General features: G+C 33.0%; 1 protein-coding gene across 1 annotated transcript; it reads left to right on the top strand.

Annotated features, from left to right (window-relative positions):
• The first annotated feature begins 6,040 nt into the window (after window positions 1–6,040).
• On the top strand, window positions 6,041–8,723 carry LOC133691688 (GDSL esterase/lipase At4g28780). The gene is made up of 5 exons (XM_062112292.1): window positions 6,041–6,403; window positions 6,515–6,642; window positions 7,157–7,399; window positions 7,545–7,800; window positions 8,239–8,723. Exons 1-5 carry the CDS (start codon window positions 6,151–6,153, stop codon window positions 8,469–8,471), a joined length of 1,113 nt encoding a protein of 370 aa, XP_061968276.1. The 5' UTR covers window positions 6,041–6,150; the 3' UTR covers window positions 8,472–8,723.
• Window positions 8,724–18,300: the final 9,577 nt, after the last annotated feature.

Below are 18,300 nucleotides of genomic sequence, written 5' to 3'. Positions count from 1 at the left end.
ATTATGCCTTTGAAACCTCTGTTTATCTTATAAATCGTATGCCTGCTCCTGTTCTTGCCCATCGCTCTCCGTTTGATTGTTTATTTCAACGGTTTCCTGATTATTATTTTTTGCGTACTTTTGAGTGTTTTTGTTTTTCTTTTCTGTGTCCATATAATAATCATAATTTGGATTTTCGTTCCTCTCCATGTGTGTTTTTTGGATATAGTTCCTCGCATCTTGGTTATCGATGTTTTGATATTGCATCTCACCGTATTTATATTTACCGTCATGTCCGCTTCCATAAACATGTGTTTTCATTTGATAATTCTGAATAGATTGCAAAGGTTTCCACCATAACCCCCATCCCACCCGCTACTGTCACCCTTCCAAACTTGTTAAACCACCCACCACCACCCACTTCCACCAGTCACCCAAATAGCCTATAACACTCAGCTCTGCCACTCCAAACAGCCACCCGACCACAGCCCCCAACCATCCCTTGGCCATCATCACATACTTGTTTATCTAACCCTTATGATGCAGGTTCATTTCGTCAATTGGTCTCATCTCCTCATGGTCTTGGGGCGCTCTCTAGTCCCTCCTCTGCTTCGCCCACCCTGGCCAGCATTCCTGCAGATTCAGTCTCTACCTACAGCCCCTTCTTTGTTAACAGTCCTGTGCTTGAGGCTGCTTCTTCATCATCCTCTCCTGCATGTCTGCAACTTATGGTTGATTTATCTTCTTATCAGCTACCACATGTCTCCTCACTGCCACCATCTTTCCCTGAGTCTCCACTAGCACGCAACAGACATCTTATGACTCTCAGACCGCGGCAGCCGAAGACAGCAAATCTGGTTGCTTCCGTTGCCGCCACCTCTACCTCCACACGAGTACTATATTCTCCCTCTTCTGAGCCTTTTGCATTTTCTGATGCTGACCGGTATGCAGTTTGGCATAATGCTATGTGTGATGAGATCGCTGCTTTGCGCACAAATCGCACTTGGTCCTTGGTTCCATTTCATCCTTCGATGAACGTTGTTGGCAGTAGATGGGTATATCGGATCAAACGTCGTGTTGATGGTAGTATTGAGCGCTGTAAAGCGCGCCTTGTTGCTAGAGGTTTTACCCAGCAGGAAGGTATTGATTATTCTGAAACCTTCATTCTAGTTATTAAGCAGGCCACAGTCCAATTGGTTTTCTCTATCGCGGTTTCGCGAAATTAGAAGATTCATCATCTTGATATTCATAATGCCTTCCTCAATGGTGTTCTTACTGAAGAGGTCTACATGAAACAACCTTTAGGTTTCGTTGACTCCTCTCTTCCATCTCATGTATGCAGATTGCACAAATCATTGTATGGTTTGAAACAGGCACCGAGAGCATGGTACACTCATCTAAGTGATTTTTTGCTCTCCATCGGTTTTCGAGCTTCCAAGTTTGACACTTCCCTGTTTATATTATCTGATGTTACTAATATCTTTTATCTCCTTGTGTATGTTGATGATATTCTGCTTACGAGTAGCAACTCTGCTATGCTTCATCACCTTATACAGTTACTCAGCTCTGAGTTCAAGCTTCGTGACTTAGGTGTTGTTCACTACCTTCTGGGTATTGAAGTTCAGTCTACCGGTATGGGTTTAATGTTGCGTCAATATAAATATATTCTTGACATCCTCACTCGAACTGGTATGACTTCCTGCAAACCTGTTGATACTCCAGTCTCCCCTTTGAAAGTCACTTTATTACTGGATCACTCATTCTCTGATCCTACACGATTTCAATATCTTACCTTCACCCGTCCAGATATATGTTTTGCTGTTAATAGAGTCTGTCAGTTTATGCATGCTCCTACAGATTCTCATTGGGCCGTTGTTAAGCGTATTTTTCACTATCTTAAAGGTACGACATCTTATGATTTTCATATCACTCGAGGCTCCTCTTTTGCTCTACATGGCTTTATAGATGCAGATTGGGCTGGTAGTATTGATGATCGCAAGTCTACGAGTGGCTATCTTGTCTTTTTTTGTTAGATGTCGATTTCTTGGAAATCTGGCAAGCAACGCACGGTTGCTCGCTCCTCTATTGAGGCTGAGTATAAAGCCTTTATTGATGGTATAGTTGAAGTCATTTGGCTTCAATACTTATTAATAGATTGGCAGGTTCCTTCAATCTTTGCTCCTACCATTTGGTGTGATAATCTTGGTGCTACCTATCTCTCAACCAATCCTATCTTCCATGCTCGTACTAAGCATGTTGAAGTGGATTATCACTTTGTCTGTGACCACGTTGCCAAGAAAGAGATTCAGATTCGTTTTGTTCCCTCTTGGGATCAACTTGTCGATGTCTTCACTAAACCACTTCTTGTTGCATCCTTTACTGCTTTTCGGTTCAAGCTTCGAGTTGATCCCTCAGCCTCAGCTTGAGGGGGCATATTATAGAATGTATAACATGTATATATCAGAATAGAAAATTAATATAGGATTATTCCAATGTTGTAACCCCTATAGTTACTGCAGTGTTCTGCCGCATATATATAAATAGAAAGGTTGACTAAGGCACAACTTAATACATTTTATTATTCTCAACTTTGATTTTTTTAAATCATTTTTTTACTCCATATTGTCTTTCGTTTTTTTTTATTTTTTTAAAAATATATTTTTCCAGATTATCATGATTTTTTTAAAAAAAATTTAATTCACCTGTTATCATTTTTTTATTAAATAATTAAAATAAAATCAATTTATCCACACATACAGACACACAAACAGAGGATGAATAGATGTATCTATCCAATAGATTGATGGACTGTATATGCACATAGATAGATGATGATTGATGATGGACTGTGTTAGACACTGATCACGCTATTAATTGTCATTAATTGGCCTATCAATCAAAAGAACCATGTTGAAAATGATGGACGGATCCCCATAAAATCTCTAGTTACACAGCTTATACAAAATATCATTCATCGATCCATAAGGGTACTTTGATATTTTGCTGCCAAATTACAGCCCCACTAGCCAGGGGCAGAAGAACTACATTGAAAGGTGGGGGGCCATGGCACCCCCAATTAAAAGCTAGAAAACCTTACATTTTAGCCCTAGAATTCTGAAAAGCTATAATTATACCCTTTAATTTTACATGTTTCGCACCCCAAGAATAATTTATTTTTCCTCAATCCTCAACTTTTGGTTCCTCCCTACCACTAGCAAAGCCCCCTAGCTAGGGCTGACATCAGCCAAATGCTATATTTGTTGTTTCGGACATCAGTGACTGAACACTGAGATGACTAGTTCTTTGCACTAGTTGTCCTTTTAGCAAGTCCAGTCATAGCAATGGACTAGTCAAGGAGAAAGGAAGAGGAGGATTAAATATGCAGAGAGATAGATAGATAAGGGGATAGATGGAATTCATCTACCAATGGCCCTCTCCATTTATGTAATTCACATGGCATCTTAACTTTATATAGGACTTTATCTGCCATCCCAATAAATAAACCCTCGAGCCAAGTAGAGATCGAAGCTTGCGGGTTTGGTGGCTGTGGTCGATCGATCGTCCCTCTTAGGAAAACATGGCCAATTGCAGTAGATGGTACCAACAGTGTGATTCAATGGAAGTCAAAAGGTGTTAAGTGTATAGTTTCCATTAATGCAAGTTCTGAGGACCTCATCTGTGACCACCCTATGCTTGAAAGTTTTCAGCCATCCTTGAATCTGTAACACTTCCATGGAGTCGTGGACTAGTGCAGTCCTGATGATCAGACATACGATCGAGTATAGTTAAACTACTGCTAATCTACTAGTTGCTTAATCAGCCACTGGTGTATATATTAAATGATTAATTTGGCAACCTTGCAACCAGACTCTTTGAATCAGATAGAGACTTGCTTAAATCAACTTTTATTTGAGGACACTTTCTGACTGTACAAAGATTCATACGTGATCCTCTAGAAACATGAATTTCATGCACAGCAGTACTCGATCGCAGCTATATTTCTAAACAACCTTTAAATTTATATGTATAAAGGCCTATACATTAGATGAATATTACTTTTAATTCAAAAACTTAAACTATATCGATCGGGTTACAAGTTAGTGAATTATATTTACTCGCTCCCATGTGCATCTATTTTTTGTATTTTTTTTTACAAGATGGAATTCAAACTTAAAATCTCTCCTCTCCTCTCCTGATCTCCACTTGAATTGATATAATGTCAATGTAGTTAGAATATAGTTTCATCTACTTTTAGTTTCGTGATTAGGGAATTGATTATATATTTTCATGTCTGCATATGAACAACATCTTTCATAATCAAATTCAATGGTTAGCTAGCTAGCTGCATGATGACACCGGTAATTAAATGGTCAGGATCAAGATCCTTAGGAACTAGTATATAAATGCATGCACAACCGATCCAACATATTGCCAGCTATATACGTACCATATAGGCCTTGCTTAGGGCAGCATTTACACCATATATGTATCGTTGAAGAAGGCTAGCTTAATTAGTTGCCGACAACTATATATCACGGGTGCGGAAATTAATCATCGATGTTGTTCAAGGTTGAGGCCCTTCTTAATTAGTCCTATCCCTGTGCGCCATGAAAATATATAACCCTAAGCCAGTTCACGTAGTGTCTATGCAGCACCTACTCTAGCTATGGACGTAAGATTCTTACAATGAAGCTTCTGTGCACCCACGGCTAAAGAGATCTTGCATGCATGCCATATAAGTTGGGAAATTGATTGACAACTTGTCTTGCACTTCCCACTGGAATCATGGAAATGCATTGCAGCTAATGATATTGATAGTGTGATGGTAATTGTTTTTTAATTTATTTTTTATTTAAAATTATAATTGAAATAATATTAAAGTTGGGGAAAAAGTTTTTAGTATATATAAAATTATAATATATGAATAATTAAACACTTTTAAATATATATAATTAAAGCAAAATACAAATCACACCACAAAAAGAGCCTAAAACTCAAGTTTTCTTTTATTTTATATTTTTGAATTGTTGGCCAAATTAAGGTAAATAATCTCGTATACCTCATCTAAGAGTTTGGATTCGAGTCTTTTGTTAACAGTAACCCTATATCCTTTGGCCCCATTTACAAAGGTATCATGAGCTGTGGTCGACTCAACATAGATGCCATGGAGATTTTTTTAGATATATGTGTGTGTGTGTGTGTGTGTGTGTGTGTGTGTGTGTGTGTGTGTGGATGTAATGTGTCCTGTGGGAGTTCGTAGTAGTCTACCCGCCTCTCATTTTTTACAAAGAAAAAAGAGAGTAAAAAGACTATGATGCTATATTTAATGTATTACTACAGGTTCTATACAATAATAACGCAGTACTGTAGGCTTGATTTTGTGAAAGTTTTTACGGTTATAATTTAAAAAAATGCTGTAAATTATAATTTTTTTTAATTAAGATTTTAAAAGGGAATTTTTAATGAAAGATATATTAATTAACCAATTATGTTTAAATTTATGGTTGCGCAGACTGCACCATGAGTACTGCATCAGAGGATACATGCACTTAATAGGAGTCTAAAAATGTACTCTTTTTATTGGACAAGTCATGATTTCTTCTTTCCTCTGCACGAAGAAAGTTGCCATAAGTTTCTCAAAAAAGGGTTATAAATTTGTTCTCTCCTGTATATGTAGCCGGTGAACTTTTGGGTTTATTATGCGGCCTAGATGCATGTTTGGTTGAGAAAGATCATAATGCATGCATGGCGGGACTCGTCACAATAACTTTGACCTAGACTATATATGTTATATATGCCAACAGCCTCGAATAGTAATTTTCCGATGTTCCATTTCCAATTAAGCAATATATCTCTGCAAAAGTGCTTGGCTACAATTTTGCCATAGTTGCCTTGTTGATAATTAGCTTAATTCGTTTGGTCCCTACCTGATCTGATCCCAAATGAAGGCATTGAGGCGCACTAGCTAGCCTAATTAATAAGTGTAATTTTGAACAAAAAGAAAAGGAAAAAAGGGAAAAAAATTCACAGCTAAACCCTTATATATATCAACCAAATCTATATCGATCTTATCGTCCACTCTTCCCATAGAGACATAGGTTACTTGAGAGGGGAAAAAAGCTGAGAGAGGGAGAGACACTCGGTACGTGCTCACGTTATTAATTCGTCTCCATGTCAATTCCTAGGATTTTTCTCATCACCACCCTGACTGTTGCCCTGGCAATGGCAATGGTTGCAACAATTGTACCTCAAGCAGAGGCAGCTCGTGCTTTCTTTGTGTTTGGTGACTCACTTGTTGACAGTGGCAACAACAATTACTTGGCCACTACTGCTCGTGCTGATTCTCCACCTTATGGCATTGATTATCCAACCCACAGACCAACTGGCCGCTTCTCTAATGGCTTCAACTTCCCTGATATCATCAGTAAGTTTCCAAATCTTTGCATGTGTCATGTACTGTAAGCAATGATGCATTAATTTCTTTCTTAATTTAACACATGATATTATATATTGTTGTATGTACGTACGTGTTTAGGTCAGTCAATGGGTTTAGAGCCAACATTGCCATACTTAAGTCCAGAACTCAATGGACAAAGACTACTCAATGGTGCCAACTTTGCTTCTGCCGGAATTGGAATCCTCAATGACACCGGAATTCAATTTGTAAGTTCACTACTGAGCTCAAGCAAATTTCACTACATGTCTCTATATCTTGACACGCCACTTCTTTCAATCCTGTTGCTTGATATGGAGAGCCTTGGCGCGCATGTGACAACACTTATGGAACTACAACCCTTTTTTGACAAGTTTTAAGAAGCAGTTGGTCCCTGTCCCCTTCATTAATAGTTAAGTTTGCTTTCAAGTTGCAACATGATCTTGACGTTTACTTGGGGTTTAGATATGAGCAACTTGTAGCCTCTCAGACTCTTCCTCTGAGCACATTTTTTACCTTTTTCTGCTGATAACTTGTACATAGTTGATCCCTCGAATCCTGGGTTTGTGAATCAACCTATGGAGCCAAACCAGCTTTAACAACTTTTGTACGTACTGTGCATAAGAATTTTTTTTTTAAAAAAAAAATATAGAAAGATGAGCAATTTTCCATGTTACAATTAGCTAAAGAATTGATTTTAAGTATCAGTTAGTGAAGCAAAATTTTCAAATTTTCATTTTGCAGGTAAACATATTAAGAATGTTCAGGCAATTTCAGCTGTTTGAAGAATACCAGCGACGAGTCAGTGCAATTATAGGAGCAGACCGGACACAGCAGTTAGTGAATAATGCCCTAGTCCTTATAACACTTGGTGGTAATGACTTCGTTAACAACTATTTCTTGACACCATTCGCACCTAGAAGAAGACAATTCTCCCTTCCCGATTATTGCCGGTTTCTTGTCTCAGAGTATAGGAAACTCCTCATGGTGATCATTCTCATAGTTCCTTCATTTTTTATTCTCTTTCAGTGCGGGGACTAGCCCGAGTCTGTAAAATCTAGGTTGTGTTATTAATTAGGTGTTTGCTTGTCTTGATTTTGGCTTCATGGTTTTCTTTTTATTTCTTTTGCAGAGGCTGTATGATTTGGGGGGCAGAAGGATCCTGGTGACTGGAACTGGACCATTGGGTTGTGTTCCTGCGGAGTTAGCCATGTCTGGAAGCACGAACGGAGAATGTGCACCGGAGCCGCAAAGAGCTGCGCAGATATTTAATCCTCAGCTCTTCCAAATGCTTCAGAGTCTCAACAGAGAATTAGGCTCTGATGTTTTCATTACTGCTAATGCATTTGCAATGAATACTGACTTGATCAATAGTCCCCAAAGATTTGGTTTGTTTGATGCCGCTATCTTGATTTTTCTTATACGAACAAGTTCTTCACTTCTTTATAGATTACAAGCTTGCCGGTCAGCCCAAATCTATTCTAAAACAACTTAGTTTTATTTATAAAAAAAAACTAAAACATTGCCGTTTTATACTCAAATCACTTTTATTTTAGAAAAAAAGTTTTAAAATATCCTTGGATCTTAATGTAGTCGGTTCAATTAGATTATAAGTTAATTCATTAGCTGATCCAAATTTAAACAAGTCAACTTCAAAACTGTTTGGAAAAAAATCTGCCGGATCAGGTTCTAAATTATCTCTGCTGGGTTGGGTTAGTTTTAATAACTATGCTTCTTTGGAAGCCCACTCTAAATGTTCTAAATCAGCTAATCAAATTAATGTTAATTCTGCAATATCTGATATTTCCTGGCAATTGCTGGTGCAGGCTTTGTTACATCAAAGGTAGCGTGCTGTGGCCAAGGTCTGTACAATGGACTCGGATTATGCACAGTGGTTTCGAACCTGTGTCCCAACAGGAACGTCTATGTATTCTGGGATGCTTTCCATCCAACAGAAAGGGCTAACCGAGTCCTTGTGCAGCAGCTGATGACAGGGACTACCGAGTACATGAACCCGATGAACCTTAGCACCATCATGGCCCTGGATGCCAAGCTCTAAAGTTATCATCGTATGCCTGTTTTCGGTCCTAGTTAGATTGGAACTCTGATCGATTCAATTGTGTCATCACTGTCAGACAAGCTATTAGACAAATAATTCAAGGGATTTAGTAATGTGATAAGATTTCTATCTGTGTTTTTTTTTTTTTGTTTATGTAACTGTTGGATGTTTATTCGGTAATAATTTTCTGTAATCTCCTTATATTTCCAGTACTCCATATATTATAGTTATTAAACTTAATTTGAAAGTTAATTTAGGATAAGATCCAGGTTATGTATCAAGTGAATTTATCTTATTTAATTTAGGTTTTTTAAACTCATAACTACATTGTTTAAAATAAAATTACTAAAAATCAATGAGTTTATTACAAGATTATTGGATAATGAGCCAACCCGGATTTTTTAATTACATAATCAACTCCTCTTCTGTTAATTATAAAACATGAACTGAGACAAGCTCGGAGGGAACCGTTCCAGGCACGTTCCTGTAGTGAAACTTTTTACAGCTTGTCTGATTTTAGATAATGCGCGCAAAATTGTTAAGATATATTTATGTCTTTAATAATTTGCGCTGTCTGTTTTGTTCTTTCTTGGAGGGAGTGGTATTTATTAGAGTTAAAAAGTCAATATGTACTGCTCTTCTTAAAAGGTTTTCTTGACTTTCGAAGAACTCTAGTTCACTTTATTGTCCCACCAGTGGACAATGGACTTGGGATTTTCTTACAATTGTCCCCACCAATCAGAGAAAGGGGTTTTCGTTTACTCGTAGAAATTAAATGGTTTTGTGGGTTTCATAGAAATTAGCAAAGGATATGACAAAAAACCTGATGTTCGATATAATGATAGCATCTGTCTGTTCCCTGTGCACTGAAGTTGCAAGAGGGAGAGAAGATTCAGCCTCAGGTATCATTCTCTTCTTGTATTTTTCTGTCAAGAAGCAATTTAGCACTCATGTTTAGAAGACATTTTGATCCTGTGAATATGACTTTCTTGGTAGATCTAGATGCTCTTCTATGTTGCTATAGATTTTTTACATGGATGATTTCATTCGTTTGGTGAAACCGTGTAATCAAATACCAAATTCTTGCAACCTATGAGTGATTATGCTTGAAAATGGGAAATTCTCCTTGTCATAATGTTGTCAAGCTCCCTGTACTATTGTTTGATTGTATTACTACGTGTGTGATGACTTATAAAAATCTTAACCGAATAAAATAGATAAAATAGATGTGACAAAAATATGAAGCATAAATAACTTAAGTTTGGTAATCGGCCAGATCTAATTGGGTCTGTCAAGTATATTAAATCTAAAGAGTTAGGACTTGATAGCAAACCATGTCAAACCTAAAAGTATAACCTTGACATTCAGTCAAGTTCAAGGCAGTGTAAGTCTGACAAACATGTCAAACCTGTATAGCTTTAGTAGTCAGCTAAGTCCAGGGTAGCATGGACCTAGCAAATATGTCAGACCCAAAGCATTTGAATTCAACCATTACCAAGTTTTAAGACTATATGCCTAATCCTAGATAATCCCCTAAAATAAAAGTTTTGAATGTATGATAAACCATTATTTTCTTCATCTAGAATAATTGTTCGTATTGATGTAATGATTTTCCTATACTTATAGGTGTATATAAAATCTCTTAAAAGACCTATCATTCTCCTTAATATATGTAAGGAATATTTGTCTCTCATTAATGCCGCCGAAAGCATAGGACTTTCTAATCCTTCCCTTCTTTTAAAATGACAAGGTTCAGGGGGTATAAATACTCCTGAACCGTCCAGATAAGAGTTAATAACTTTTTCTCTCGTAAGATAAACTCTAATAGATTTCAAAGCATTAACCTACTTAAAAACTCAAGAACAAATATCTTTGTTCCTTGAATTTAAAGCTCTTTTAAGACATTTATTGTCTTTTCCATATATACTGACTTTATCATCGGATGATCTTTAAGTCCTTCTAATTGGAATTGTATTTGTAGGTATTTAAGTTTTTACTATGAGTCTAGAATTCCTGAGACTAAAGAGATGAAATCCAAATCCTTGAATATATTGATTAACCACCACCCAAAACACTAAATAACTTGTTATTTACATATCTTGGATTTTAAAACATCATTAATAACATTGTCTGTGAAAACATTTATAAAAGTCATATATAGCTTTATTGTTTAATTGTTTTCATCTAATTTATCATTATCAATGGCATATAATTAGGACACTTTTGGAATAAGACGAGTTACTAATCTTTCTACCACATCAAATATTCCAGCCCCCACACAACTAATAACACATACTTCATTTGACGACTGCAATTAAAAATGAAACCTATAGGCTAGAGCTATCCAGTATCACAACGCCAAGATCAAGAATAGAATATTCAAGTTTGGAGACTTGGTACTCAGAAAACTAGAGGCTACAAGCAACAAAAAAGTTGGGGCAAACTAGCTCCAAAATGGGTCGATCACTTCAAATTATTGTCTTAAATTTTTTTTTTTTGTAAAGCTATATTATATTTTTATTAGTCATTCAAATTATCTTTAGACTCATTAAATTGAACAATTCACTTTGGATAAGTTTTCACGTGGTTTAGTTAAAAACTCGAATTAAGTGAGGAGCTAAGTTAACATATTCAACATCGAATCACTTGATTGAATTTAACAATATTATCAAAAATATCTTTATATTTTTAATATTTTTAAAAAAATTAAAAAAAATAATTTAACCCGAAATTCGAATAAATATACTAGTTATGTATTTAAAGTTGATTGGCGGTTCCTCAGAGAGAAATGTTTATTTGTTATTGATGTGTAATGTTTTATAAATGCGTTTACGGAGTAATTAGATAAATGAAGAAAAATCCAAGAAGAGATTTGAACACGTTGATATGCTTAAATTTTTCTAGGGAATTTTACGGTTTCAAATTTATAGAAGTTTGGTTATCTTCTATAACTAAACGAGGTTGGGAAGGAGGCCCTGAGGTTAGATTCGAAAGATGCTGATTTTTCATTTTTCATCATTCAGTGTTATTTTCAGGTTTTCCCTATTTTTCTTTGTTTTTTTTCTTCTACATAAGCTATGCTGGTTCTTTACTACTGTATAAACAGTTGCTGGGTTAGTTTTCAAATCAATTTTATAAATTATCCAGTTGGTTTGCAGCACATCGTGGCAAGGCTTGAAGGTTGAAAATGTCCTGGGCAAATCTATGTTGCTGCTAATCTGTGTCTCTCCTCGCCATCGATCTGAAAAAGTTTGCACAGAGCTTTAAATCATGGAATTGGATGGTGTTCTAAGCATTGTACCAGACGGCTGATCTCAATCATTTCATTGCATTTTAATGGTAAAGGGTCAGTGGATCATGTGGGCTGCCCTCCGTTAAAGGTTGTAGAGTGTCGCCTGTGGCATTCAAATTGTTTAATGTTGATGTTTCATCTGGCCAAGCTGTAGATCACATGACCTGTTCCCAGCTGGTAGCTGGACGGGCATTTTTCTTGAAAGTTAGATGCAAAGAAGGGTGAGCATCTGCTGGTTAAGTTCGGATTAGATCAAAATATTCCAACCAAATCAATTTTTTTTTTTTAATATTTGAACTGAAATGACTTAATAACCAGTTCAAATCAGATGATTTGTTTTAGTCTGTTCGGTCTTCTTCTTATAAAACTTTTTTTTTAGGCTTTGATGGGATGAGAATGAGGTTTTTTTTAAAAAAAAAAAATCAATTTGGTTTAATTCCATAGATTTCTCTTATTTCTCAAATCTAAAATCGAAATCAAATAGAATTTTTCTTTGTATTTAAACCGATTTAACTGAACAAACAATTCAAATCTAATAGTTTGGTTCAATTTACTATTTAAAAAAACCAAATTAGACTTGGATGCAATGTGGATACGTTTTATTTATTTTATATTTTAAAAAATTAATTAGTTTTATTTTATTTTATTTTTTAAATTTAAATTTAAAATTAAACCGAATTGATTTTTTTAAAAAAATCTTTTATTAAATTTTTTGGTTTTATATCTCGAGTTATTTTTAAAAAAAATTTGGTTAAACGATTATTTTACTCGTTAATGCTTCAGGATGCAAAGATGCATTGTCACAAATTTTGATATGTACCATTTCATTTTCATTTAGTGCAAAGCATTGTTTTCAGTGTTGTTTGTCTCTGTGATGTGTTTTTTTTGCCAAACTCAAGTGAATCCACCCACAAGCACTCACGCACGCACGCACGCACTGGCTTCTCCTTTATCGATCTTTGTAACCTTTTATTTTCAGAGCTTTTTAATTTTTATTATTACAATAACAATCTTTTTTTTTTTAATTATTATACTCACCGATCACTACTCCCTCTTCTATAAAAGGTTAAAATTTGAGTAGTTGCAACACAGTTTCTTGTATAACCTTCCGTCGAGATTTCAGATTTCGTGCTTGGATTTGTGATCATTTCTGGAGCTGTGATTTTATAAATTAAATTTTAAACAAATACTATAAATTAAATTTCTTTTATAATCAAGATTTCAAGAAAAAGTTTTTGATGACATCCATATAAAATTATAATGTTTTGATTAATAAACACTTTTAAAATTATAATTAGAAAAAAACACGATTTCAAACACATTTCGTACATATCAAAAAACCCCAGCCAACAAGTTTTTAACAAAAGTATTCTGTATGCATTGAAAAATACCAACAGGATATTTCAATTTTCAGGAAATTTGCTAGCCAGTTTACATGGTTTGGCTTATATATGCAGTAGCAGGTTCAAAAATCCATTTCCCTAAGAACTGGAGATCAGAAAGAAGACGAGCTGCAATCTAACCATTTATTTGTGATCTGTTGTTTAAAAAGAAGATATTCCCTAAAACTCTGCATTTCATGTTAGAACATCAGTACTGGAGGCGCTATGTATACTGGACGTGAATGTTAACTTGAACCCTTCAAGAACTTGGAAGAAGTCTTTTCCAGTCCATAATCATGCCTGATAAACGGCCATCGGGCCATCAAGCGAGCTTCATGGAACCTGTGAGCTGAATCTCCTCCTCCTCTAGGAGCCCCGGTTGCATATACTTCGAACAAATCAGGCAGAGGTCACTGCCATGCTTTATTTGATTAATTTGCCCTCACATCAACACACTTGTTAACATACTTCTTATCAGCATGCTTTTTATTTTCAGAATTTGGATGCATTGGATTTTATATTTATACGGAGATTTGCTACTCTAACTGTCATAATATAATATAATAAGGATTTATCAAATATTTAAATAAAGATTCTAATTTACTAGTCACTTATAAAAAAAATTTCATTAAGAATTCCTTCATCAACTAGAATTTTATTTAACAAACTCAAGACTGATTAATTAAGTTGCATGTAAGTTAGCTTGAATATCCATTTTAATAATAAAAAAAGAATTTGTCTTTAACATTGTCTTGCATATTCATTTTACACTTGTGATTTTTTGTGCTTTTGAAAGCCACATCAGTTCTAGAGTATTGTTTTTTTTAATAACATCAATTTTATTATTAATAGTTTTTTTCTAATTTATTTTTTATAGCATTTTTGAAATTTATAGGATCACAATATAAAAATAGAGTAAAATAAGTAAATGAATCATCATGTTAATTAGTTTAGTTACATTATAATCATGCATCCATTATTGATGTTTAAAAAATTAACTCATTTTATAATATTTGCATTATTTAACCCATCCAATTCATCAAAGTTAGATACATGAATATATAATAACATATTAAAAAATCTAATAAATAGATATAACTAATTAGGTGTAGGTTAAGATTTTTAAATATTTTATAGATTTTAATATATATATATATATATATATATACACTGAGATTTTTGTAAATAAAAGATATGTTTGATATGGACATAATATTTCCTATCATAAAGTATGGAATAATTTATGGATCTTTTTATTTTTATTACTAAAAATACATTGAGTCAGTTACTCAGTATAGTTGTAAAAACTAGCACGGAAGAAAGTTATAAAAGCAATTAGCTTAATTCATTCTTTTTGGGATTTACAACTTATGCAAACTCATGTGTTATTTTATTTTATTTTATTTTTTAAAGAACTATCTAATAAAATTATGGTGGTTTAATTAGATATTTAATCTCATATAACTCATACAAACCCTAACTATGTGATATTATACTAAGCCTGCCCCATCTGTCAAGGATTTAAAAGATGATAAAAGGCATCCTCCCTTCTTTTTTAGAGCATTTGAAAGCAAATGTTACATTAAACCAATTCAAGGACCCGATCTTAGATTGAATGAGTTGACTCAACAACTCCAAGTTTTGGCTTAAAAAAACATGAAGAAATATTGATTTGGTTAAAAAACCGGGTTTTTTCACTTACCCAAACATAGACATTTACTTATCAAGTTAAGCTAAGAGGTTAATTGAGAGTGTAGTTGTAATTGTTTTTTAAAGTGTTTTTCATTTAAAAATACATCAACATAATATATTTTTTATTTTTTAAAAATTATTTTTTTATGTCAGTACATCAAAACTAAAAAAAAAATAGTCAAAAAAATTAATTTTAAATAATTTTTTTCAAATTTCAACTAATCTCATTTGGAATTCAATACTAAAGAGGGCTAAGTCTTGTGTAGCTAGGCTAAGAAGAATGTTATTTGAAAGTGGGTGAACCGCAAGTGATGCTGTACATACTCTTCTGAGCGAAAACAATCAAGTAATTCACCATAAGCCAAGGACCATTCTGATCTACACAGCGAAAACCCTTCGGAGCCAACCTGTAAAGGTCAGGCTTCAAACCCTTTAAATTTAAATTAATTCCAACTAGTTGAGCAAACCTAGGTGAAATGGTAATTAATAGAAAAAGGCCGAAGTGGACACCTCCCTTTTGCTTTTTGCATGCTTTCTCTTAAGCTATGTCTAGGAGAGGTTTGGTGGCTTGGCTTTGTCATGAAGTTAGCTTTATATTTGTTTGTGTTTGCATCAATGATCCCCTTTTCGAAGCTTATCTCCCCCACAAAACTCTTTTAATTTAACTAACGTTGTATGATTGATTAATTGACCCGTGAACAAACAATTTCTTAGGTGTAATTCCTTATCATTATAGAAAAAATTGTTGCAGTCCCACATAATCATCTCATGCAATCATGTTTTTTAAACCCGGTTTGGCGTTCGATCTAATTCAAGATCCAGGTTACGAGTCTTGACAATGTTACCAAGTCATCCTGAATCAACTTCAACTTTTTTTATTAAGCAAGACGACGTTTTTTTTGTTAAAAAAAAATAAATTATCAATGGATTACAATCAAGTTTTTATCTAACTGTTTGCCGGGCCAACCAAGATTTTTGACCGGATTGTCTAAGTTCTTGTATTTTTTTAATTTTTTTAAGCTCAGCCCGATTCTAGCCATTAGTCGACCCACCCGGCAAGGTTTTAACTATGCTAGTAACATTTGTTAAATACCTTGATGACCCCATGCCACCGGGAAAGAAAAAAAAAAAGAGAGCACAAGGTAACATGCGGCCGGCCGGGCAAAACTTATTCATACCATCGGCTATTAAAGAAAAGGCATGCTAGCCGAGTGTTCTTTCATAGTGGTCATGAGCAACTATAAACTCTGTCCATGAAAAAATAATAGCGGATCGTTTATTAATTCAGGTAACATAAGGCGTGTGATTTGGCACAATACTAGCAATGTGTATATTCCAGCAAAGTTTTTATTGTCGGATTTCTTTGTATTTCAACAGAAACTAAAAATTTTCCTTGAATTATCTTAAAAAACATTTTTTCTTACCGATCTGATATATTTAAAGGAATTTTAGATATTTTAAATGTTAGTTCTGGGATTTGAATTAAAAAATTAAAAGAGAGAGTAAACTTTTTTAACCATTAAAACAATTTCTTAAAATTATATTCCAATAAAGAGAAAACAATAAAAACATTATGAACCTCAAAGTTAAAAAACAAAGACAAAAGGAACTAGTTACAAATCGTGTTTTAAAAAAATTTAATTTTTTTTTGTTAATAAATATTTTTTTTGTGTTTTGAATCGTTTTGATGCGTTGACTTAAAAATAAAAAAATATATTATTTTAATGCATTTCAGCACAAAAAATATTTTAAAAAACAAGAATAAAAATATCCTCCTACATACCAATATAGTCTGTATTGTAGCTTTCAAGGGAATGAGTTATGAAAGTTTTATCACGTCCTTATTCCTTGAAGGCAGAATAAAGTCATGGTCTTAGTTTAACTTCAATGGTAGTATAAGATAACTACTTACCCATCAATATATCTTGGATTTTTGAACTTTAATATTGAAATCAATATCTAAAAAAAAAATCATATTTTAAAATATATAAAATTGATATAAGATGTGTTTTTAAGATTGTCAAAAAAAAAAATTTAGTTAATATACAAATTGATCTTACAAAATGCCAGAGAGACATTTAATTTTACTAGATTTGTTTGACTAAATGACATAACAACTCTGCTATTGTTTTTTTTTAAAAAAAAAAATTATATTTGATTTTTTATTAGACATCACATGAAAAGATTCACATTTTATAACTTAATAAATTTTTATAACAAAACTGCATATTTTTTATGCTCTCGTTCCTGTATTATGTCTCTAAATTAAACCAATGCTATAAAACTTGGAATGTCTCATGACCCCATCCAAGTTTCAAGTTTCATATCATTAGGCAAATAAATTCTAAATTGATATGAATTAATAAAAAAAATAACATTATTTTAATTTATTTAGTTTTTAAATTGAAATAATACCGTCTTGACTTTTTTAAAGTCAAATTAGATTTCATTTGGATTTTGACTGGTCGACAAGTTTGACAGGATCAACTCCTATGTAGTTCGATATAAAACCTAGCTTATACTATGGCTCGTTTGTTTTATCTGGAAATCACTTTTTTAAAATTTTAATGTTTATTTATCATTAGAAAAATTGGTTAACGAAAAACATTTTTTAGTAAAAAAAAACAGTATTCTAGAAAAGTATTTTTCTTTTATTTTAGGAGAACAACATTTTTTAAGAGTTGTGAAAAACTCAGAAATATCTTGTTATTTATTGATTATATTAAATTTAGTTCATAATTTTTTTTATTGCTCTATACTTAGTTTTGATTTTCTTTCAATTTTATCATTTAGAATTTGATTTAATTTGATTTTATATAAATTTTGATCTACTTTATTGTTATTTGATTTTCTCTTATTATTTTTTTATTTAAAATTTTTATCTATCGTATATGATTCATATTCTTTTGATTGCTATTTATTATTATTTAGAATAATTTATGAAATTGTATATTTTTAAATTTCACCATCTTTAACTTTTAAACATGTTTGATTTGATCTTCATTATTTTAATTATTATTTAAAATAATGTATTAAATTATTATTTTTTTAATTTCATCCTCCAACTTTTTTATTTATAAGATTTTGTCATTGTTATTTTAATAAACTTGAAAAAAAATTCAAAACATTGATATGTTATTTTTAAACTCGTTTTTCATGACTTAGTTAAATACTGAAAAGTCTTTATAACTCATTTTTTTTATAACACTACTAAATATTGAAAAATAATTTATTTTTCAGAAATATATTTTCTAAAAATACTACTTAAAAAAACACTTTTCAATAAAATAAACGAGGCTTGAATCTCATGTTAAAGATTACCAAGTTAACTCACTAAATTAGACCGGTTTAATAACACCTAGATTCCATAAACAATAGATTTATTTTCTATCTTGTTTTCTCTCATCGTATTAAAGTAGTGTTTAATATATTGTTTTTAAAAATATTTTTTATTTAGAAATAT

Source organism: Populus nigra, chromosome 4, assembly GCF_951802175.1.
Source record: "Populus nigra chromosome 4, ddPopNigr1.1, whole genome shotgun sequence".
NCBI classification, from domain to species: Eukaryota; Viridiplantae; Streptophyta; class Magnoliopsida; order Malpighiales; family Salicaceae; genus Populus; species Populus nigra.
The sequence above is the reverse complement of the archived record's forward strand: the minus strand, read 5'-3'. Positions and strand labels throughout refer to the sequence as shown.

What these genes read in the sequence shown, in the direction of transcription:
- LOC133691688 (XM_062112292.1), top strand. Translation starts at nt 6,151, where the DNA reads ATGTCAATTCCTAGGATTTTTCTCATCACCACCCTGACTGTTGCCCTG. An exon ending in CAACTTCCCTGATATCATCA is followed by an intron (nt 6,404 to 6,514) that starts GTAAGTTTCCAA and finishes GTACGTGTTTAG; the next exon opens with GTCAGTCAATGGGTTTAGAG. An exon ending in AGTATAGGAAACTCCTCATG is followed by an intron (nt 7,400 to 7,544) that starts GTGATCATTCTC and finishes TTTCTTTTGCAG; the next exon opens with AGGCTGTATGATTTGGGGGG.